Here is a 25357-nt window from a genome sequence, read left to right as displayed (position 1 = left end):
CTCCCATCTAATTACCAGACAAAAGCCTGCCTGAGAGATACTCCAAAAGTCCCAGTGCTCCGCAATCCCCCCAGCATGACTGAACTCAGCAATGATTGAACAGGTTGGGCGGGGGCACAGGCTATGCATTTGAGGTGGGGAAGAATGGTCCTCTTTCCAACGTGACACAGTTCAATCACTGTCTGAGTTTCCACCAAAAGCTTCTCCAGAAAGTGAAAAAGAGCACTCCAAAGGTCTCAGCTCGGTGCAGTCATTAGACCACTCTGTAGGACCTGAGCCTGGCAGAGTGATGTGACCAGTAGCTCGACGACCAGGCAGTGTACTCCTCAGTTTGGTGCTGTAACAATAGGAGTGCTCGACCTTGGGAAATTGGTTTCTGGGTCTCTAGCAGACTGTCTTCTCTCTCAGGCAGACAGAATCTCTACTGATTTGCACCAGCAGGTGCTATGTGGGTTCCTCTTCCCTTCTTTGTCACTCTGGGAATGGGGATCTCTGGACTGGGTTGAGACCCCTCACTCCTAGGTATAGGGAGTTTTGCAGCTGAGATATCCTCTGGCTTGTCATCCCCCATGTGGGTGTGAGGGCCAGCCCTTTCTGTATTTCTGCCCTTCTTACTAGTTTCTATGTGGCTGCTTCTATAAATCCTTGATTATAGTATTTCAGTTCAGCTAGCTTTCAGTTGGTTATTCAGATTGATTGCTCTGTAATTTAGTTGTAAATCTGGTTTGGGGCCAGGAGCAAGTGAGTTTAGCTTCCACCTACTCTGCAGCTATCTTGGTATCTTCATCACTTTTTCCTTTGATTTTCCTAATGTTCTTTTATCTCCATTTTGCTGATATTTTTGTCTTTTATCAATGAGAAATCAATAATAGGCATTGTAATTCCACTTTCTTAGAAATAAGTCCTATGGAGGTAGTCAGCGATATATATACAAAGATGTATAAGGATGTTTACATAATTATTTAAAAACTAGACACCTTAAATAATGATACATTTGTATGATGAAATGTTATGAAGCCATAAAAATTATGGTATTAAATGTACTTAATGCTAGAGGAGAGTGTCACATATTTTGTTAAATGAAAAAAAGAAAAGCTAAAAAGATGTATATTCAGTATTAAACATATGTGTAAAGATTTTTTATACCATATATTGCTATTTACGTATATGAATTAATCAAATTCCTGGCAGGAAATGAATTAAAATTTTGACAATGTTTATTAGTGAATGGTAGGATAATGGTGATGTTTGTTTCCCTTATGCTTTCCTATGTATTTTAAGATTTTTTAATGACAAGGATGTATGTATGTATATACTAGTATGTAGTTATGTATATATAATAGGAGAAGCAAATATTGTTTTAAAAAGAAAAAAAATGTAAAAATAAATCATAACATTTAAATCATGATTTTAAGCTCTAGCTGGTTTGGCCCAGTAAATAGAGTGTCAGTCTGCAGACTGAAGGGTCCCGGGTTCAGTTCCAGTCAAGGGCATATGCCCGGGTTTCAGGCTTTATCCCCAATAGGGGACGTGCAGGAGGCAGCCAATCAATGACTCTCTCTCATCATTGATGTTTCTATCTCTCTCTCCCTCTCCCTTCCTCTCTGAAATCAATAAAAATATATTTTAAAAAAATCATGATTTTAAATTTAGGCATTCAACTTACTCCAGACCTGGCCCAAAGTCTTCCTATTTTCTAACAGTTCTTACCTTGAACTGAAACAAAAAATGTATATACAATGGAACTTGCCAATGTAAAGCTGTTGTTTTGAACTGGAATTGTACATAGCCTTGAATGAAACTGGAAATGCCCTAATGAAATGTCTTGCTTTAAATAACAATGGAAAAGTTGTATAACTAATTCCTAGACAATGTCATCAGTAACCTTTGCTCTTCTGATCAAAATGAAGGATATCAAATAAAATAATTTTTTTCAAGCTCACTAAAACTGAGAAGCATAAAAAATTATATTAAATCCAGCTTAAATTATTATGGTAGATAAGTTTTAGTGGAAGAGGACTCAGAGATATACTAAATATTCTTATATTCATGGAAAAAGGTAGAAATTAGAGAATTCTCACTTTTTAAAGTCAGGATAGAGTTCATATACCTTAAAATTCACCCTTTTAAAGTACACAATCTGCCCTGTCTGCTGTGATTCAGTGGTTAGAACATTGGCTGGCACACTGAAGGGTCATGGATTCAATTCCTGGTCTAAGGCATGTACCTGGGTTGCAGGATCGATCCCTGGCCCCAGTCAGGCCACATATGGGAGGCAACCAACCGATTTGTCTCCCTCACATTGATGTTTCTCTCTCTCCATCTCTTCCCTTCCCTTTCACTCTAAGGTTCAATGGAAAAAATGTCCTTAGGTGATGATTAAAAAATTTTTAAGTACACAATGCAATTTTTTTTAGTATATTCACATGATTTTGCAGCCATTACCACTATCTAATTTTAGAACATTTTATCACCTGCAAAAGAAACCTCATACTCATTAGCAGTGACTTCCCATTTTCCCTACCCCAGCTCCTGTTATCTACTGTTCTATATTTGTTGTTATGAATTTGACAACTCTAGGTACTATGTAAGTGTAATCATAGAACATTTGTCCTTTCGTTTATGTTTTCACTTAGCATAATGTTTTCAAGGTATGCAAATGTCCATTCATGTTCATAACATGTATCAGTACATTATTTATTTTTATTGCTGTATAGTATTCCTTTGTATGTATATACCTCATTTTGTTTCTCCATTTGTCAACTGATAAAAAGTTAGGTTGTTTCCACACCTTGGATATTATATATAATGCTGCTATGACCAATTTGCATACAGTTTTTTGCATGAATATATATTTTTATTTATCCTGGGTACATACCTAGGAAGTGGAATTTCTGGGTCATATGGTGAATATATTTAACATTTTTAGGCACTGCCAAAATCTTTTTAAAGTAGCTGTATGATTTTATATTTCTACCTAGAATTCTCACTTTTATAAAGAAAATTTCAGAACAAGATTTTTGTGCTCTAAAAAGAGATACATAATTCACTATTAGAAAATTTATACAGAATACTAAAATGTTAAAGAGCCTCCAATACTAAATGTCTGAATAAATTATAAGAATCTATAATTTCAAAAGGAAATTATTAAGTAAACAAGAAGAAAAATTTAAACTGGAAATATTGGAAGTGAAACTCTATCAGGTAGCCATAAAAAATGACTAAAATTAACCCTAACCCCCCCCCCAAAAAAAAAAAATTAGCCCTAACCTGTTTGGCTCAGTGGATAGAGCGTCAACCTGCAGACTGAAGAGTCCCAGGTTCGATTCCAGTCAAGGGCATGTACCTTGGTTGCGGGCACATCCCCAGTAGGGGGTGTGCAGGAGGCAGTTGATTGATGTTTCTCATTGATGTTTCTAACTCTCTATCCCTCTCCCTTCCTCTCTGAAAAAATCAATAAAATATATTTTAAAAAATGACTAAAATTAGTTCAGCAAAATTTAATTGTATCTATCATCACAACTTTTAAATGTTCAAAATGACAGTATTTGAAATTATATTGATTCACATTTCACTAATTCATAATGTTGAATTATTCCTCAGAGTTTCTGTTAAATTAAAATATTTTGGCATACATGATATATTATGTTGTCAATGATGAACACTACATAAATAAGTTTAATTTACATCAATATCAGTCAAACAAGTTACATACACTGTGATATTCCTATGGCTCTTATATATATAGAAACCCAAATTATATTACATATGGTATGAAACTGAAATATTTTTCATGATCAAATCTGGTATCTGTCATATCATAACATATCACAGAGTTTCAGACTGGACCTCAAAATGGAATTGGTTCTTTTCACTTGGGTCTATATTTTTGTAACAAAGTCTACATTTGAATTTTAATAAGCTCCCCAGGTAATTAATATACACATTAAAGTTTGAGAAGCACTGGTCTAAATAATTTGCTGCATTGACCTATTTGAATAAAATCTCTGAATTTAATCTATATTAACATTGTTCATTTAATGCAATAATAATATAACATTAAATAATATAATTTAAAATAGCTAGTATGTATGAGGTTTTATATAAGAAATATGGGAGCAGCAAAAGTTGAACTTTTAAATTACCTTAGATGAATTCAAAGATGCACTGAGCAATAGGAGACATTTTGATTAGACCAGTAAGTGGAATTCAAGAGTATTAGTACTTGATAGTGCTGGCACCGTGTCTGTCATTTACCTAGTCCTCAGAACCATGAATGCAACATGTTCAGTAACTTTTTTTTAAACCCTCACCCGAGGATATTTTCATTGATTTTTAGAGAGAGTGGAAGGGGTAGGGGAGGGGATAGAGAGAGAGGAGAGAGAGAAATATTGATGTGAGAGAGACACACATTGATTGGTTGCCTCCCATGCATGCCCCGACTGCTGGGGATTGAACGTGCAACCCAGGTACATGTCCTTGACTAGGAATCGATCCCACGGCCATTCCATGTGCAGGCTGACACTCTCACCACTGACCAACACCAGCCAGGGCTGTTAAGTAACTTTTAATAATGGCTTTTACTTCAACCTACTATTGTTAAGGGTGCTAGGATTTGATTATTCAGCAAATAATTGCCAGGAGCCTGTTATGTGCCACGCATCTGTTAGGGCTCATAAACACATTGATGGCCATGGTGAATAGGTGAAAAAAACCTTGGCACAGTGAATGTCCTCATAAAAGAATAGATAGAATAGTGGCTACAGTGACCCATATTATTGGGATAAAAGTTTGACATCAAATGACTGTATTCTGTGTTTCTGCTAGAGATCAATCAGTGTTTAAGATGCCACCAGAATTGCTGCTACCCATTTTCTGAATGTCAGTGTCAGTACTGATCCATTGTATACCACTATGACCCAACCCAAACAGAGAGATCAGCACATTTCACTTTCATAGTAGTCCTGGATAAGCTATAAATATTAAAGAAGATAATGAGAAAAAATGGGGGGTGCTTTTTATGACCATCAATCTCATCATTCTCTTAAGCAGACATATAATATATGAAGTTAAGTCTTCACTAACGAGTTAAAGCAAATAAAATACTTGATTAAATTCCTTTCCTTTTTGTAACTTTTTTATCTTTAAATTCAAATGTACAGAAAAGCTGCAAGAATAGTACAGAGGATTTCTGTTTACCAATTGTACTCACATTCCCCAGTTGTTGATATTTTACCTCATTTGTTTTAGCATTCTCTTTCTCTATCAACAGATAGACATCTATACATACACATAAATAAAAACACACATATATAACTCTTTCTGAATCATTTGAGAGTAAGTTGCAGACATGATATCTATAATTGTTTTTAAACCATTTTCTGATTATGTGTTTACTAGTAGCCCTGTGCATGAATCTGTGCACCAGTAGCTCACCAGTAGCTCACTGCCGCCCTCCAGGAGCTCCCCCCACCCCCCACCCGCCTTCATAGCTTGCTGCCCTGCCCTCTCCTATAGCTCTCTGCTGTGGTCTTGTAGCTCGCTGCCCCACCCTCCTGCTGATCCATGATCCAGTAGTTACTAGGTCATATTACATCTTTATTACATCTTCATTGAATATTGCATCTTTATTATATAGGACTCTTCATGTTAGTTTAGACACTGAACCTACCAGTTTTGAGATCGGATTGGAAACCCTTTCTTGAAATTTTTAGAATCTTCTCTGATCGGTGCCTCAAGTGCAGGAAAGTTAACCTTTTTTTAAAAAAAAAAAATTCATTTAGGAATAAGTAGTGTTGCTACAGCCGATAGAAAAGCTAATTTAAAGAAACTATACCCACTTAATTCATTGTGGCTTTTTAACCTATACATTGTGTTGAGAGGTCATGCCAGTGTAACTAAAAGGGACTGCCTGTATGACTTATTTTATTTTTATGACATTTTAATTTAATACTGTACTTATAGTGTGGAAATTGCAGATTACCTCTCATGCCTGAAATAACTAACTTATTCTGGAACAAGACATAAATGAATTCGCAGTATAAACTTTTTTTCATTGTCCAAGTTCAAAAAATTAAGTCTTGGTAGTAATTATGAGAGAATTAAGTAAGATCTTGGTGAGATTAAAAATTTTTTTCAAAGCCAAAGCTATATCTTTGGGCAAATGAGCCTCCTTTATGAGTTCTTCAACATTACGGTACTCTTTGGTAAATTCTCCCTCTATGTTCTGAATGATGCTCTCGTAGTCTGAGTGATTCACTCAAGACTGAGTAATTTCAGAGTTGGGAGAATCTAGGCTTTTGCTATTCAAAGTGTCCATTGCTTTACCCAGACTGGTAGAAAAACAGAATCTCAGGCCCCTATGCCGGGAGCTGGTCCATGCTTGCTGTTTCAAGGGACCTGGCATATATGGCATACTGTTCTTAATATGTTTGCTCACCTTCTTGGCACTATGTGTTTTAACCAAGGTCTCTGAGAAAGGTTGTTTCCCCAGGAAGGGATTTTCCCCTGAAGTTAGGGAGGGAATAAAACCTCTTAACTAAATGCCAGGTGGGTAATTAATCACTTTAACTACGAACAATCATGCTTAAGCTACATAATCTTTACTCCCTGGAATGGAGATAAGAAACGCCCTAACCTTTGAAATAGAGATTGATAGGATTGGAATCAACTGGTATAAATACAGATGTAAGAAGAGACAGAGAGAGAGACAGAGAGAGACAGAACCTAGGCACAGAACGTTCTCTAGAGACAGAAGAACTTTGCTGGAGAGAACATGGCGAAAGATCCTGGACTGAACCTGACTACAGAAATTGGCAAGAGAACCTGACTAGAACCTGGTGACTGAACCTGGCTGGAGAACCTGGACAGAACCTGGCTGGAGAACCTAGCGAGGGAACATGGCTACAGAACCTGGCTGGAGAACCTGGACAGAACCTGGCTGGAGAACCTAGCGAGGGAACATGGCTACAGAGCAAGGCTGGAGAACCTGGAGAACCTAACAAGAGAACATGGACACAGAACCTGGCTGGAGATCCAAAGCAGAACCTCTCTGGAGATCCAAACCAGAACTTGGCTGGAGATCCTGGCTGGAGATCCTGGCTAGGCTGCTGATCAACTGAACGCTGTCTCCGTGTCATTCCTTCTTCGCCGACTCCGTCCACACCTTTGGGGACCCCTGGACCTGCTGGGGTTGGACCCCGGCACCCCTACCCTACATGTACTGAATCAAATCTACATTTTAACAAGATCCCTCAGGTGACTGTATGTGCATTAAAATTTTAGAGCTGTTATTATACTGATTTGAGGAGCCTATGTCATTATATTCATTAAAGAAATGGTCAGGCTTTTGTTAAAGTTTCTTCAAAGATGCCCTTCAGCATCCTAAAAACCAATTCTGCTATGTAGAGCTTCCCTGTCAGCTCTCCATATAGAACTGAACCAGATTTTTGCTCAAGGAGAAGAGAGAACAAGTTAGATAGGTTAGTGGAAATTTCCACTTCACTTCTTTCCTTCCTTATTTCTGTAGGAGAGTAGAAAATCTTTAGATTTTTTTTACAGGTGCATGGATATGCTAGAGAGAATAATTTATTCCTTCTGGGAGGTGATCAATACTGCACTGAATAAACTAAAACAGAATATCAGCTTTTTTGAGACTTCAGGGGAGCTTCTGGGATGATAGGCACTTCCCACTGTTCCACAGACCATAAGCATTCTACAAAGAGATTCTCTAAGTACTCCTTTGTGCAAAATTAAGATTATTGCTAACTTATTCCTTGTCTCTTCTTCCATTGTCCACAAAGACATTTTAGTTTTAAAAATACCATATATTAGTGTTAAAAATTCAAACAATACAGAAGTGTCTATAGAGTAAATTTATTTGTCTGTCATTCTGTTCCTGTTTTAACAGAAGTAGCCACTGTTCATAGTTTGGTATGTAGCCTCCCAGGCTTTCTGACGCATGTTCTCATATATACATACACTCAAAAATTTAAATAATATTATACTGCAATGCTGTTTTGTAAATTGCTTTTGGTTCCATTTACTATACCACGAATTGCTTTAATATGAGTATGCAAATTGTTAGCATGGTGATAAAAATCTGCTATAAAAATAAGAGCTATCCATTAACAAACTACTCTCTACCTAGGGTTTGGGGTGGAAATAATGGCTGAAATAACTTGATATAACCAAAGTTTTATTTACTCAGTTTAGACTTTCCTTAAAACTGGGATGAACAGCATTGAAATTAGAAGTCACTTCCTAGAAAGTGTAAAGATAACATAGGTCCATGCTGGTTTTAAAGGAATGGGTTGACAGTGTCTGGGGGTGGATTGTGATGAATGACTAGGATGCAGCTGTAGAATACCTCAAATGAAAAGAATCTTTCCCTGTCCACTAGGTACAAATGAGCCATTGGTAGTAATAGCTCAGCCCTCATCAGAAACGCCACATTTGACTTCAACTAATGAATTTTATGCTAAAATGATGACACCAATTCACAACAAGGAGGAGGCAAAGACTTCATCTAAGTGTTACATACAAGTCACCGGTATGACTTGTGCTTCCTGTGTAGCAAACATTGAACGGAATTTAAGACGAGAAGAAGGTGAGATACTCTTAAAGCTTGTTATTTTATGTTCTAGTTTGAGGACTCTGACTTTTTTGTCTTCATATGCATTTTTTTACCATGTTTATAATTCTTGGCAAGACCTCCTAAAGCCTATCAGTAATGTTCAGGACAGCCTTGACTTTCTGACAGCCAGTTGTTGTTAGTGTCTGTTCCCTTATATATGGTTCCTATCTCATTTGCTTTATGGTCACATTTTAATATCAATGAAACTTGTAGGAAAAATATCAGAAGGAAATACATAAGATTACTATTCTTTTAAAAAATATATTTTTATTTATTTCAGAGAGGAAGGGAGAGGGGGAGAGAGATAGGAACAATGATGAGAGAATCATTGATTGGCTGTCTCCTGCTCTGGGGATCAAGCTGGCATCTCGGGCATGTGTCCCTGACCAGAATCAAACTTGGAACCCTTCAGTCCACAGGCCAAAGCTCTATCCACTGAGCCAAACTGGCTAGGGCAAGATTACTGTTCTTTATGGACCTTGGGTGCAATGTATTTTAAAAAACATACAAATTTCCTCATAAAGTTATGTGTAAAACTGACAACTAGAATCCATAAATTGTTACTATACCTAGACCAAGCATAAGACTAAAATCAAGTTTGTTTAGAATTACAGGGATGGGAAAAAGTAGGTTAAATTACTAGCCATTGTTACTAAGAGATAAATCATAAGTAAGGACATGAAATAATAACAATAAGAAGTCAATATAAATAATACTATAATAATTAATAATGCAAGAATAAACTCTGTGTTTCACATACTCACAACTGTAAACCTCTTTTGTCCACTCCTGTATAGTGTTCTCTTCCAACAGTTTGATTGTTGAACTTCGCTTGCAGTAAAAATGTTCAAAAGTTAATATTGTGTAATTTTAGGTTATAAAATCTTAGAAATCCTATAGCATTATTTATTTAGTCACACTCAGATTTTTAGCTTATAAATTTACATTCACATTATTGGACTTCATAGTATGGCATAGTAGATTTTTAACCATAGAGATATGTGATTATGTTTAATGAGACTGAAGTCATGGGCTTAGTCCTTAGGCACCCCTAACCCCAGATGTCTTAAAGATGCATGCTGTTAGTCACAAGGGCTGAATAAGTAAGATTAGTATAAGCTTATTCCCACTAATGGTGAAATAACTCAAAGTATATATAGTAATAATGCAGGCCTGGGGCAAGTAGAATCACCTTATATATAAGACCAAAACATTATAACAAAATGTATACAGAGCCATCTTCATTTCAACATTATCTTGTCTGCATTCTGTCACTTCTGAATCTTTCATTTCAGCCTCCATTATCCCATTTAATAAAAGGGTAATATGAAAATTGACCAAACCGTGGAATCGCTGGAACTCCCGTGGCCCTTTGCCCCAGCTAGCCTGCCCCCAATAGCTCCATCCCATTGGGCAGCCGGCTGGACCCCACCAGTGCACGAGTTCGTGCACTGGGCCTCTAGTATCTAATAAAAATGCAGTCAAGGCTGAAGCTTACACTTTGATTGATTAAAAAAGAAAAGGAAAGAGGTTGCAAGCAAATGAAAGCAAAAGGAATTTTCTGGGACTACTGTTTAATTTTATAATCAACTATTTTGGGCAAGTCAGAAATAGCCATTTTCATGAGACAAACAATGTCTGTGCCAATTACAAATCTTTTTTTTTTAATTTATTAAGCTGATTCTACCAGTTATTCTCTATTATCCACTTTACCACATTTTAACCCAATTAGGAATACCATTGGCCTAGCTGGGGTGACTACATTGACTTTTTTCTTCTTAAACTAAGTAACACTGGTCTTTCCATAGTTTAGGCTCATTATATTTCTAAAAATGAATAGAGCTTCTAATTATAGTTTGAAGTAAGAATTTTTAAAAGTATCCATAATTTATATAAGTATTAAACCTATATTTTGAAACTTAATAAACCGGAATGTCTCTTCTATTTCTGTTTGGTTATAGATTACATTCAACTGAGCAAAAAAGATTTTTTCCTATTTCCTCTATTCTTTTATTAGTGACACTTTCCTATGAACCACATAGGAAAAATTAGTTGGTACCCACAAAGTCCAGAGAAGCACTTTATATAGAAAACTTAGGTTTTATTAGATGCTTTGTTTTCTTAATAAAAATTATTAAGTTAATATTTGTGGGGTTTTTTTCATTTTTATCAAACTCCAGAGCTGACCTACTGACTAGTGGTCCCCATTCCTTATCAGATAACCACTAAGTGCCACAGATTCCTAGAAAGAGCTGCCATTTTCTACTATGTGAAATTAATTTTCTTCCTGGCAATGACAGCAATAGCTGGCCTAGAGAAGTGGGATGTTTGTTAACAAAAGGCTTTCACCAAAGAACAGTGTGACTGCCATAATATGAACTCCTTTGTTCTGTTAACAAGAGTATGGCACTTTTTCATTCTAGAAATAAGAGCACTTTAGATTAGTGTGTGCCAGACAGTAAAAGTTGGCCAATTTAAATAAATGACTGTTATTTGATATTATGTGTATGTTGGTACAGTCTTGGATTCTTTGCTACAACTGCAGTGATCTCCTAAAATCATGAGTTCCTTTCTCTAGGACTATCTCATTAGTTTCTAAAAATGCTTTATATTTATATGATTAGATCTCAACTCATTGCAATTCATGGGCCTTATTTGGATCCTAATTCAAACAAAAAAACCACACTTGTGTTAAATTAACTAATAAACGGTTATATGACACTTGTGGACATGTGAATATTGCCTAGATATTTGATGATATTGAAGAATTATTTTAGCTATTATATGGTATGTTTATTTTTAAAGTGAACAGTCTCTATCTTTAAGAAATGCATATTTAAATATTGACACATGAGATGATATGATGTCTGAGATTTGCTTGAAAATAATCAGGGTAGAGGGCAGAGATTACTTGGATAGGAACATAGATGAAAAGATCAGCCTGGTATTCTTGGTAATTGTTGAAACTGGGTGATCCATACATCAAATTAGTTATGTTGTTCTCTCTTTTGTATATATATAATTTAAAATTTCCATAATAAAAATTTTAAGAAAATAAGGCCCTCTTTTCAAATAGTTTTATTTGGTTTGGGTTTAAGTAACAAAATTCTCCAGATTCCCATTAATCCTTTCACAGTTAAATGAAAAACAAACATTACTCTTTTTAAAAATTTTCAAAAAAATGAGAGAGAGAGAGACATCAATTTGTTGTTCCACTTGTTTATGCATTCATTGGTTGATTCTTGTATGTGCCCTGACTAGGGATCAAACCCGCAACCTTGGAATATTACTCTTTTTTTAAAGGTGTGTTATCTGAATTGTTTTTATTATCAATGCTTCTAGGAATATATTCTGTACTTGTGGCTCTGATGGCTGGCAAAGCAGAAGTAAGATATAATCCTGCTGTTACACAACCCCCGATGATAGCTGAGTTCATACGAGAGCTTGGATTTGGAGCCACTGTGATAGAAAATACTGATGAAGGGGATGGTGTTTTGGAACTTATTGTAAGTAAGAATATTTGTGTAATTAATAAAATTTCCAGGAAAATTAAACAAGGATTCAAAAAAGAGTTCCAAACATAATTAAAACTGGGAAAATAAGACATAAAAGGAAAAGGGAACTGGAAAATGGAAGGATAAGATATAACTTAATGGTGGCCTTCAAGTATGGAATGTAAAAGATAATCATCATATCTCTATTAAGAACCAAAAGGGAAGAATTTGGTTTAAATGAATAACTGAAAATCAACTTTTAAGAATGTAGTATGATTCATACCTATAGCATGTAAAATAATAAGTTTCAGATGGATTAAAGTTTTATAAATGAAGTAAGACATATTGATTTACACTTGATCTTAGCTCAAAGGCCGAGAAGCAATGGGGCATATTGGTTTAAAATGATCATTTTCTCCAACCCAGCAAATCAAGTTTTATTTGTATAACTTCAACAATTAAAATGAACATTTTCACCCTGAGCCAAAATAGGTTCCAGCTCAAACAAAAGTTTAAATGTAAAAAATGAAACCATGAAATTACTAGAAGAAATATTTGGAGCTTTTTCAATATGTTAGCATTAAAATTTCAAACATCAGAAAAATCAAAAGTGTTATACAGTGGACACCCTTATACACACCGCCAAGATTCTACAATTAACATTTTACTATATTTGTTTTTATAATACATAAGTCTATCAATACACTGTGGAAATAATTTTAGACTCACAAATAAGTTACAAAAATGGCACAGAGAATTTCCATGTGGCCTCTTCCCAGATTTCCCTAATGATAACATCTAATCCGTCATTTAAAAAATAATATTAGAGTAGGAAGGGCCTTTTTTAATATCATATAAAACCCACAAATGAAAAGATTGATAAATCAGGTATATAACATTTTCTTCTTGGGGAAAAAGGCAACATAAAGCCAAAAGGAAGTAAAATAATTGTAATTCATCTCATAGATGAAGGTTAATTTTCTTAATATGCGAGAAACTGTTATAAATCAATAAGAAAAGAGCCAGCAAACCCAAAAAAGGTGGTAAAGGATATGAATAGACAGCTCACAGATAAACCAAAACATTACCTCTTTAAACATATGAAAAGCTATTTAACTTCATTTTATTTTATTTTTTTTAATTAAATCTTTATTGTTCAGATTATTACATTTGTTTCTCTTTTTTCCCCCCATAAATCCCCTCCACCAAGTTCCCACCCCACCCTCCTCCGTCACTCCCCACCCACTGTCCTCATCCATAGGTGCACGATTTTTGTCCAGTCTCTTCCCGCATCCCCCTTACTACTTTCCCCCCCAAGAATAGTCAGTCCACTCCCTTTCTATGCCCCTGATTCTATTATAATCACCAGTTCATTCTGTTCATCAGATTATTCACCTGATTTTTAGATTCACTTGTTGATAGATGTGTATTTGTTGTTCATAATTTGTATCTTTACCTTTTTCTTCTTCTTCTTCTTTCTTCTTAAAGGATACCTTTCAGCATTTCATATAATACTGGTTTGGTGGTGATGAACTCTTTTAGCTTTTTCTTATCTGTGAAGCTCGTTATCTGACCTTCAATTCTGGATGATAACTTTGCTGGATAAAGTATTCTTGGTTGTAGGTTCTTGGCATTCATCACTTTGAATATTTCTTGCCACTCCCTTCTGGCCTACAAAGTTTCTGTTGAGAAGTCAGCTGACAGTCGTATGGGTACTCTCTTGTAGGTGATTGACTTTCTTTCTCTTGCTGTTTTTAAGATTCTCTCTTTGTCTTTTGCTCTTGGCATTTTAATTATGATGTGTCTTGGTGTGGTCCTCTTTGGATTCCTTTTGTTTGGGGTTCTCTGCGCTTCCTGGACTTGTAAGTCTATTTCTTTCACCAGGTAGGGGAAGTTTTCTGTCATTATTTCTTCTAATAGGTTTTCAATATCTTGCTTTCTCTCTTCTTCTGGCACCCCTGTAATTCGGATGTTGGTACGCTTGAAGCTGTTCCAGAGGCTCCTTACACTATCTTCGTATTTTTGGATTCTTTTTTCATTTTGCTTTTCCAGTTGGGTGTTTTTTGCTTCTTCGTATTTCAAATCATTGACTTTATTCTTGCAATCCTCTAGTCTGCTGTTGGGAGCCTGTGTAATATCCTTCATTTCAGTCAGTGTATGCTTAAGTTCCAGTTGGTCATTTATCATAACATCGAGGATCTGACTAGATTTCTTGAGGATCTCACTACATTTATCGGCGGTCTCACCCGTCTTTTCGAGGGCCTTCCTAAATTTATCGGCGGATTCTAGACAGTTCTTGAAAAACCTTAAAAGTGTGGTTTTGAACTCTATATCCAGTAGTTTCCTTTCCTCCATTTCTGTCATTTGTGTACTATTTCTTTGTCTCCACATTTTTTGTGCTTTCCTGTGTTGATGGAGTGGCTTTCTGTGCTAGGTGTCTTATAGGGCCCAGTGGCTCAGCCTCCCCAATTACCTGAGGTGGACTCTCTTGGTGAACCCCCTTGTGGGCTGTGTGCACAGTCCTGTTGTAGTTAAGCTTTGGTTGTTGTAGGTATCACTGGGAGGAATTGACCAATTGGCTGTGAGAATCAGCTGTGTCTGCAGTGGGAGAACTTCTGTGCTGGAGACACCCCTCCGGGGCAAGACTTGCTTCAATGGGGCTTTGGTGCTCACTGAGTCACTCTGACCACTGGGTATACTGGCTCCTGGATCTTTCACGAGGTGCTAATCTAGCCTTTGCCCGAGGCTATTCAGCCAGAGCTCAGCTGTGAAGGAATGCAAGTTGCCCTGGGGCCTTGGGCCAACTGCAAGTTTGTTAGGTAATTTTCAGCTTGCAAAAGCCTCTGTGCATAGCTCGGGTGGGGTGGGGTCTCAGGAGATCAATAGGGTGGAGCAAACAGCTATGGCTGATCGTCAGTCCTTCCCTAAGAGGCCCCTAGTCTCAGTGTCCGTGTAATTGGGTAATCGCTGCAAGCACCTCTGAGAGAAAGCCGCCCTCAAGATGCAAATGATGCCAGACAGTAGCCTCTCCCCATATCAGTCAGGGTCCCCAGATATTCGCCCGGAACTGGAGTTCAGAGCAGTAGGGAGTTTGAGACTCCCTCTCGATTGAAAAAGCCAACCGTGTCCCAGCCACCAGCCCTTTCCACATCCGCCTCCATACCTGTGCACTTATCTTCTGCACTGCAGCTCCTCTGAGTCTCGATATGCTTTTCTCTTTCCTTCTAGTTGTAGTATTTCCACTCAGCCAGCCTTCCTGTGGTTCTGGATGATGCCCATTCTGTCTTTTAGTTGTATTCTTGAAGTGGTTGTGCGAGGCAGCAATCTCTGGTGTTTACCTATGCCACCATCTTGGTTTTCCCCTATTCAACTTCATTTTAATAAGAGTAAAGCAAATTTAAACTGCAATGAAATGCCATTTCTTACCTATTACATCAGTAAAAATTAAAAACAATTTTTGTTAACACTGTGTTTGTGATCTCTCTATTGCTCTTGAAGTGTCAGTTGATTTAAGCTCTCAGCAGGAATTTGACAATATCTATCAAAAGTAAAGTTGCGTATAGCTTTTGCCTCAGAAGCTTTGCTTGTAGCAAGTTATCGAACAGACATTTGCATATGTATGAAATGACATGTAAAGATGTTCATTATATTGTTACTTATAATAGCAAAATATAGGAAAAAACTAAATGTCAGTTATTGGGGAATAGGTAAATAAATTATGACACATCTATACTAAACAGCTATTAAAAAGAATGGGCAGATTTTTACCTTTTAAAGACTTTAAAAATTAGTAGCTTTATTGAAACATAATTCAAAAATTATAAACCCCTTTTAAAGTGTACAATTCAGTGGTTTTTAGTATATTCTCAGAGTGGTGTTACTATCACCTCAGACAAAATTGAAACAAATTCATAGACTCAAATAGCAGACTGGTGATTGCCAGATGGTAAGGTGGTTATGGAACTGGGTGAAAAGTGAAGGGATTAAGAAGTACAAATTGGTAGTTACAAAATAGTCCGGGGATGTAAATTACAGCACAGGAAATATAGTCAATAATCTATAATAATAAAATCATAATATGCTAATTAGACCAGATGTCCTTCCAGATAACCTTCCGGATGAAGCTGCAGTGGGCGGAGGCCGAGCCCCTTGCACAAATTTCATGTATCGGGCCTCTAGTATTCTAATAACTATGTATGGTGCCAGCTGTATACTAGAATTATTGGGGGGATCACTTTGTAAATTATATAATTGGCTAGCCACTGTGCTGTACACCTGAAACTAATAGAAAGTAATATTGAATGTCAACTATAATTGAAAAAATCACCGGTGTAACATCTTTGTCTAGTAAGTCCAGTATTTCGGCTTCATCAGGAACATTTTCTATTGATTGCTTTTTTTCCTGCTTATAGACCACACCCATTTCAATGCATGGTCTCTTGATATTTTTGTTAAAAATATAATATAGCAACTCTGGAAATAAGATTCTTCCCACCTTTTCAAGGTATGCTCTTGTCGTCATTTATCATAGTTACTAGAAGCCTGGTGCATGAAAATTCATGCACTGGAGGGGGGGTTCCTCAGCCTGGCCTGCCCCTTCTCCCAGTCCGGGAGCCCTCAGGGGCGGGAGGCGACCAGCGATCACAAGAAGGCGATGCCCCATCACACCTCTGCTGCTGCCACTGCCAGCAGCGCAAGCCTCAGCCAGCCCTGGTTACCTGAGGCTCAGGTACCTGAGCCCTGGGAGGCTGGGGGGCTGAGGGGACTGGGGAACTCCGGCCTTGCCATGTGCCTGCTTCCCCATTGGGGCTGAGGGGACTGGGCACCACCATCTTGTGGCTGTGGGCACCACCATCTTTGAAGGCGTGGCAGTCAATTAGCATATTCCCTCCTTATTGGCTGTGGGCACCGCCATCTTTGAGGGTGGAATAGTCAATTAATATATTCCCTCCTTATTGGCTGTGGGTGCCACCATCTTTGAGGGCGGGGCAGTCAGTTAGCATATTCCCTCTTTATTAGATAGGAGGATTGTTTGTTTAGTGACTTTTCTGAACTAATTCCATGAAGTCTATATTCTTTGTTGTGTGTGGCCACTGAAGTCTCTGCTTCATTAGCTCAGTGGTCAGCTAAAGATTCGATAGAGATTTTCTTAAGGACCTGAAACCAATAAATCTCTCAGTCTTTGCTGAGGAGCTCTGTGTAAATATTGGGGCATGCCTTCAACACTCAGCTATGTGGTTGTCAGTTTTGCCTTAGCTTTCACTTCCTGCCTCTACAGAGCCTAAAGGTAAGCCTGAGGTGGGAGAGGTTAGGGTCCTTTTAGTTTTTTTCTAAAAGAGCTGTGCACAGCTCTGGACATGTGAACTCTATGCATGTGCATTGCCTTCTAGATTCCTAGGAGAATGTTGGAACTGTTATGGATGTCTTGCATCCCTGTTTTTCCTTTTAGGCTTTTTGGTTGGCCTGTTGTTTACCCCAGCTGTTATGCATTGGCTCAAGCAGCCATAAGATTAAATAATTATCTCTGACTGTTTTTGTCAAATTCTTTCAGAGGAAAAAGCTTTTTGTGCCCTCTGAGTTCCAGTCAGAGCAAATACAGACTTCTTTGCAAGTGGAATATTTCATAGAACCATCAGATGGCTCAAATAATGAAAGTTTCTGATAAAGAGACTCTGAATGAGCTCCAACTCTTTTTGCCCTCTCTGGTGGCTTCTGATGCAGGTTTTTTGTTTTTTGTTTTTTTTACCATGATTGTGAGCTGGTGGTCTTCATGACTACCACAGAGCTGGAGGGGAGGGGCAATTATAATGCACATAGGTTGCTGTTTTATTGGGATTCATCTGATTTTCTTGAATAAATGCTTCCTGAGTTGCTGCAAGTTTTTGTTTAATTTCCAAATTTCTGAAAAAGTTGGATCTGACAATTTTTGCCAGTTTTTTTATTGCTTTTATGAAGGAGAAAATTTTCAGAGATTCTTACTCTACCATTACTGATATCCCTATAGTAGATATTCTTGAACAAATGCTTTCCAATTCATTGCATACTTTTTGGTTACTTCCCAGAGTCTTTCAACACTTTTTTTTGTTTTTATTTTTCAATTACAATTTACTTTCAATATTATTTTGTATTGTTTTCATGTGTACAGCATAGTGGTTAAACAATCATATACTTTACGAAGTGTTCCCTTTGATATATCTAATACCCACCTGGCACCATACATAGTTACACAATATTATTGACTATATTCCCTATGCTGTATTTTATAGCCCGGTGACTATGTTGTCACAATCAATTTGTATTTCTTAATCTCTTCACCTTTTTCATTCAGTCCCTCAACCATTTATTTTGTTCTTTAGATTCCACATATAAGTGAAATCATATGATATTTGTTTTTCTCTGACTTATTTCACTGAGCGTGATCCTCTCTAGGTCCACCCATTCTGTTGCAAAAGGTAACATTACATACTTTTTTATGGCTGAGTAATATTTCATTGTGTAAATGTACCACAGCTATTTTATCCATTCATTTATTGATGGGCAGTTGGCTTGCTTCCATATCTTAGTTATCCTATATAATAAAAGGCCAGCCACCATTAGCGTAACGACCAGAATGACCAGAGACCAGAACCACCATGGCCCCTCACCGGGCTGGCCCCGCCCCCAAGCAAGCAGTTAGGGGTGATCAGGCAGGCAGGCAGAGTGGTTAGGGGTGATCAGGTAGGCAGACCAGCGGTTAGGGGTGATTAGGTAGGCAGGCAAGTGGTTAGGGGCAATCAGGTAGGCAGACGGCCCCTTGCCGGGCTGGCTCCACACCCAAGCAAGTGGTTAGGGGTGATCAGGTAGGCAGGCAGAGTGGTTAGGGGTGATCAGGTAGGCAAAAGAGTGGTTACGGGTGATCAGGTAGGCAGACCAGCGGTTAGGGGTGATTAGGTAGGCAGGCAAATGGTTAGGGGCAATCAGGTAGGCAGGCCAGTGCTTAGGGTGATCAGGTAGACAGACGGCCCTTTGCTGGGCTGGCCCCACCCCCAAGCAAACAGTTAGGGGTGATCAGGCAGGCAGGCAGAGTGGTTAGGGGTGATCAGGTAGGCAGACCAGTGGTTAGGGGAAATCAGGTAGACAGATGGCTCCTCGCAGGGCTGACCCCACCCCCCAGCAAAGAAAGAGGGACACCCAGGCCACCGGCAGCGACTCTGTGGCAGTTGTGCAGCCTGCCAGTGATTGTCCCACAGAGGGAGGCCCAGGCCAGCCAAGCCCTCGCACCCCATGCCTGTCGCTTGCAGAGGGAGGCCACTGGTGGCAGGGGCAGGAGGGGAGCAGCGCTGCACAAATGGCAAGCAGTGGCAGCGGCAGGGGTGGGGCTAGCTGCCTGCAGCCGGGGGAAGGAAAACCCAGATAGGCCCTGATCTCAGGCCAAGCCTAGGGACCCTACCCAAGGGGTCCCGGAATGTGAGAGGGTGCAGGCCGAGGTGAGGGACCCCCCGAGTGCACGAATTTTCATGCATCGGGCCTCTAGTTGTATATAACTCTGCAGTGAACATAGTGGTGCATATAGTCCAGTGCTGGTGAACCTTTTGAGCTCGGCGTGTCAGCATTTTGAAAAACCGTAACTTAACTCTGGTGCCGTGTCACATATAGAAATTTTTTGATATTTGCAACTATAGTAAAACAAAGACTTATATTTTTGATATTTATTTTATATATTTAAATGCCATTTAACAAAGAAAAATCAACCAAAATGAGTTCGCGTGTCACCTCTGACATGTGTGTCATAGGTTCGCCATCACTGATATAGTCTTTCAAATTAGTGTTTTGGGTTTCTTCAGATAAATATCCAGAAGTGGAATTGCTGGGTCATAAGGAAGCTCCATTTAAAAAAATGTTTTTTATTGATTTTTCAGAGGGAGGAAGGGAGAGGGAGAGAGAGAGAGATAGAAACATCAATGATGAGAGAGAATCAATGATTGGCTGCCTCCTGCATGCCCCACACTGGGGATCGAACCTGCATGTTGCCTGACTGGGAATCAAACCAGTGACATCTTGGTTCCTGGGTTGACGTTCAACCACTGAGCAACACCAGCCAGGCAGGAAGTTCTATTTTTAATTTTTTGAGGAAGCTCTATACTTTTTTCCATAGTGACTACACCAGTCTGCATCCCCACCAACAGTGCACCAGGGTTCCTTTTTTTCCACATCCTCGCCAACACTTGTCATTTGTGGATTTATTGATTATAGCCATTCTGACAAGGGTGAAGTGATATCTCATTGTGGTTTTAATTTGCATTTCCCTGACAGTTGGTGACATTGAGCAGTTTTTCATATCCCTATTAGTCATCTGTATGTCCTCTTTGGAAAAGTGTCTATTCAAGTCCTCTGCTCATTTTTTTATTGGATTGTTTTTGGTATTTTTTTGGTGTAGAGTTGTATAAGTTCTTTGTAAATTTTAGATATTAACCCCTTATCAGATGTAATATTCTGTGGGTTGTCCTTTCATTTCATTGATGGTTTTCTTTGCTGTGCAAAATCTATTTAGTTTGACATAGTCCCATTCGTTTACTTTTTCTTTTGTTTCCCTTGCCCGAGGAAATATATCAGAATAAATATTGCTAAGAGAAAATCAGAAATTTTACTGTCTATGTTTTCTTCTAGGAATTTTATGGTTTTGACTCTTACATTTAAGTTTTTAAACCATTTTGAGTTTATTCTTCTATATTTTATGAGAAGGTGGTCTAGTTTCTTTATTTTTTTATGTATCTGTCCAATCTTTCCAGCATCACTTTTAATAGTTTTTTTGAATGTTTCCCCAGTTTTACCATCGCTTTTTAGGGGAAAGGAATTGATGAGCTCCTTACACAGTCATCCCAAAATTCCTGCCTCATGACTTTAGAATTTAATATCCAACTGAACTATATATAAACTCACTAAACACATAGGGCAAAAATATTTTAGACAAATGTAGAACATGTTGTCATTCATTAACCGTCACTAAAAGTAATACTAAAGGTTGTATAATTTATCAGGATGAAGAAATATCTAGAGGGAAGCAAGACATTGAATACAAGATACAATGATTTGTCAAATTTTGTACAATGAGCAGTGACAGGAAGAAAGAGATTTTTAATGAGATCCTCTTCTGTGTAACCTGTTGCAGCTCAACCTTATCCTTGTTCAATGTGATATAAAAAGTGTTCTAAAAATGTTCTAATGGTCATATGTAAAGGATATTAATAGTGCAGAAAGATCTTGTGTGTTAATCCCATGTTACAAAAGTTATTTTAAAGTAACTCATGTTTAATGGAGGAAAATTATATTTCTGAATAACAACGTTTTTGTGTTTAATAGGTGAGAGGAATGACGTGTGCCTCCTGTGTACATAAAATAGAGTCTACCCTCACAAAGCACAGAGGTATATTCTACTGCTCTGTGGCCTTGGCAACCAACAAAGCACATGTTAAATATGATCCAGAAATTATTGGTCCCAGAGATATTATCCATACAATTGAAGTAAGTGTCAATTTCTGTGTTCTTAACTGTTTATTCAACACATCTTTGAGTTGCTTCTGTTTGTATCAGACAGAGATAATGAAAAAAATCTGACACATTTGGTTATGCTAGATAACATCTGGCTCAAAATTTAATGTAAATTTGTCTGCCTTTTTAATGGTATTTTTCAGGAAGTGGTAGGCAAAGGCATACTGACACTATAAATCCAGAGCCGACTTAAAGTGGAAACACAAGGAATTTTAACAATGTTTAGAAAATGGAAGTGAAATACAATTTGCTATGAGTAAAATTTATGTTAATCATGAAGGAAATGAAGCATCCTGCTAGACACTTTATTGTTTGTTAGGTCAAAGCAAAAGATATATTTTTAAGTTAAAGTAAGAAATTTAAACGACCAAACCCTTTTTTAAAAATATATTTTTATTGATTTCAGAGAGGAAGGGAGAGGTATAGAAACATCAGTGATGAGAGAGAATCGTTGATTGGCTGCTCCCTGCATGCCCCACACTCATTATTTATTTATTTATGTGGGTCCTCTCTCTTTGTTTCTTGATAAGTATGGGTAAATTTTCATCAGTCTTGTTTACCTTTTAAAGAACCAGCTGTTGGTTTCATTGATCTTTTGTATTTTTATTTTTTTTAGTCTCTATTTCTACTCTGACCTTGATTATTTCGTTTCTTCTAATTACTCTGGGCTTTTCTTTTCTCTTTTCTTTCCTTTCCCTTTCCCTTTCCCTTTCCCTTTCCTTTTCCCTTTCCCTTTTCCTTTTCAGCTGGCACTGGACAACTTATTGTGAAAAACCGTGGTGTGGGAGGGGGAGGCTGGGATGGACAGGACCAGGGCCCATGTGGGGGGATTTAGCTGGACATCAGGCATTCCTCTATGTAGGTTTAGAGGCAATACCTTCATGGATAAACCCCCCGGAGGGCCGGGTGGGTGAGTAGGGGTGCCCTAGGCACTGCTGGGAGCCTTGGCCAGCAGGGCTTCTATGTCAGGCTCGATGTCAATGGTCGGAAAGCGGTGGCTATACCTGTGCACAGGCATGCCATCCGGGTCCACCAGGAACTTCTCAAAGTTCCAGGACACGTTGTTGCGGCACACGGGAGACCAGGTGATGAACTTGGGGTCTGTCATGAGCGCAGTGGCGTTGTCACTGGGTGCGGGCAGAGCCTGGCACAGGAAGATGAAGAAGGGGTGCTCCTGCACCATTCACGTCGCACTTCTTGAAGAGTGTGAAGTTGGGCTCGAACCTGCCACCATGAATTTCTAGTTCCATGACATACTTGAGGGAATTCAGGATCTCTTTGTTCTTGGCATTCTCCTGATGCCCGAACTGGTTGCAGGAGAAGCCGAGTACCACCAGGCCCCGCGGCACAAGGCTCCGCTGCAGCTCGTTCACTTGGGTGTAGTCACGGATCCTCGTGCCTCAGAGCGAGGCCAGGTTTCAATGAGCAGCACCTTGCCCCGCAGGGAGCCCAGGCTAACGGGCTCCCCGCAGGCCACGGGTGCGCAGAGAAAGCGTGCACGGATGTGGGGCCACCGCCAGCTGAGCAGCGCACATGGCGTGGGGATTGCAGAAGAATAGGGAGCGCTGGGGACAGGAACACCTGGGCTTTACTTTTTAAAAAATTAATTCATTTACATTTTTAATTTAATGAATATAATCTTTTTTTACAACATGTTTTTAATTGACTTCAGAGAGAGGAAGGGCAAGGAAGAGAGAGAAACATCGATGAGAGAGACAAATCAATCAGCTGCCTCCCACATGCTCCCTACTGGGGTTTGAGCTCTCAACCCAGGCACAGGTCCTGAATGAGAATCAAACCAGTGACCTACTGGTACATGGGACAATGCTCAAACAACTGAGCCACACCAGCTGAGTACTCTGGGCCAGTGGTTGGCAAACTCATTAGTCAACAGAGCCAAATATCAACAGTACAACGATTGACATTTCTTTTGAGAGCCAAATTTTTTTAAACTTAAACTATATAAGTAGGTACATTGTTATTAACTTAATTAGGGTACTCCTAAGGCTTAGGAAGAGCCACACTCAAGGGGCCAAAGAGCCGCATGTGGCTCATGAGCCGCAGTTTGCCGACCACGGCTCTGGGCTTTTCTTGTTCTCTTTCTAATTCTTTTAGTAGTAGGGTTAGATTTTTTTATTTTAGCTTTTTCTTGTGTCTTTTATTTAAAATGTATTTTTATTGATTTTTAGAGAAGAGGGGAGAGATAGGGAGACGGAGAGAAAGAGAGAAATATCAGTGATGAGAGAGAATCATTGATCGGCCTCCTGCACGACCCCTACTGGAGATGGAGCCTGCAACCTGAGCATGTGCCCTGACCAGTAATTGAACCACGACCTCCTGGTTCATAGGTCCACCCTCAACCACTAAGCCACACAGACAGGCTAGGCAAGTATCTACACTAATAACAGACAGATATGTAAATTCACCGCCATGTCCCACAGCCAGTCAGGAGTGAGTATGCAAATTAACCCGAGAAAGATGGCGGGCCTGTGGGCAGCTCGCATGCGTGCAGGTACCAAGCAGCCAGGGAGTGGGGTGGGACGCTTGTGTCATCACCATGGCAACCATGCAGGTGGTCCACACTGCCCCTGGCCACTCTGGGCCTCAGGGCAGCATGGGAAGGTGGAAAGGCTGCTCCAGACTGGAGCGAAAGCAGAAAGGTGGCTCTGGGCCGGAGCGAAGGCGGTGCTGGCAGCCAGGGGAAGGAAGGCCCATTCTTGCACGTATCTTTGTGCATCGGGCCTCTAGTCCTATATAATAAAGACGTAATATGCTCAACCACTGAGTCACATCAGCCAGGCTTTTCTTATTTCTTAAGGCATGCCTATAATGCTATGAACTTCCTCCTCAGGACTGCTTTTGCTGTGTTCCATAGATTTGGGGTTGTTATTGTTCATTTTCATTTGTTTCCAGGAAATTATTTATTTCTTCGTTGACCTCATTGTTAACCCATTCATTGCTTAATTACATGCTCTTCAGCCTCCATATGTCTGAATTCTTTGAGGTTTTTTTAATTGTAGTTGATTTATAGTTTCATGCCATTGTGATCCAAGAAGATGCTTTATAAGATTTCAATCTTCTTGAATTTGTTAAGGCTTTTTTGGTGTCATGGGGATGTAAAGTACAGCATAGGTAACAGAGTCAATAATATTCTAATAACTGTATGTGCTGTCAAAAGGGTGCCAGATTTATCTGGATGATTGCTTAATAAGTTATATATCTCAACTGTACTTGAAAAATAAAAATGATGTTTAAATGGGAAAATTTAAAAAATGATGGACACTAACAAAACAACCTTTACTAAGGACAGCTGCACTTGAGTGAAATCATTAGTTTGAGAACAGTAGGATAGGCACTAATAAGAATTGAGGAGGTACTCATTTCTTTGATGAAAGTTTATAAACAAAGGTAATTAAGAAAGGAATCACATCTCCATTTTTATATTCCCCTATAGTAACTTGGCACGCAGTAATTGAATTGAATTGTTCTTAATGATAATACTATGGTTTAGGATTTCTTTATTTAATATTTATACATTCAATGAAATAATTGTTTTCTCATGAATTTCCTTCAGAGCTTAGGTTTTGAAGCTTCTTTGGTCAAGAAGGATCGGTCAGCAAGCCATCTAGACCATAAACGAGAAATAAGACAGTAAGTACTTTTGGAGTGTCAGTGAAAAACAGATTGTGATTCTTTGTTA

General features: G+C 38.6%; 1 protein-coding gene and 1 pseudogene across 2 annotated transcripts in view; one reads left to right on the top strand and one right to left on the bottom strand.

Moving 5' to 3' along the window:
* Positions 1–25357, top strand: part of ATP7A (ATPase copper transporting alpha) — a gene marked incomplete at its 3' end in the record, with an annotated part of 177092 nt that overhangs the window by 108297 nt on the left and 43438 nt on the right. The window contains exons 5-8 of the mRNA XM_081080790.1: positions 8402–8608; positions 11978–12141; positions 21469–21630; positions 25232–25308. Coding sequence (XP_080936916.1) covers positions 8402–8608; positions 11978–12141; positions 21469–21630; positions 25232–25308 — 610 coding nt within the window. The remainder of the gene's footprint in view (positions 1–8401; positions 8609–11977; positions 12142–21468; positions 21631–25231; positions 25309–25357) is intronic.
* LOC308510761 (glutathione peroxidase 1-like) lies at positions 22453–23192 on the bottom strand (annotated as a pseudogene). Its single transcript has one exon. The product of its transcript is annotated as a glutathione peroxidase 1-like (transcript).

This window comes from Myotis nattereri (genome assembly GCF_964212035.1).
Source record: "Myotis nattereri genome assembly, chromosome: X".
NCBI lineage: Eukaryota > Metazoa > Chordata > Mammalia > Chiroptera > Vespertilionidae > Myotis > Myotis nattereri.
The sequence above is the reverse complement of the archived record's forward strand: the minus strand, read 5'-3'. Positions and strand labels throughout refer to the sequence as shown.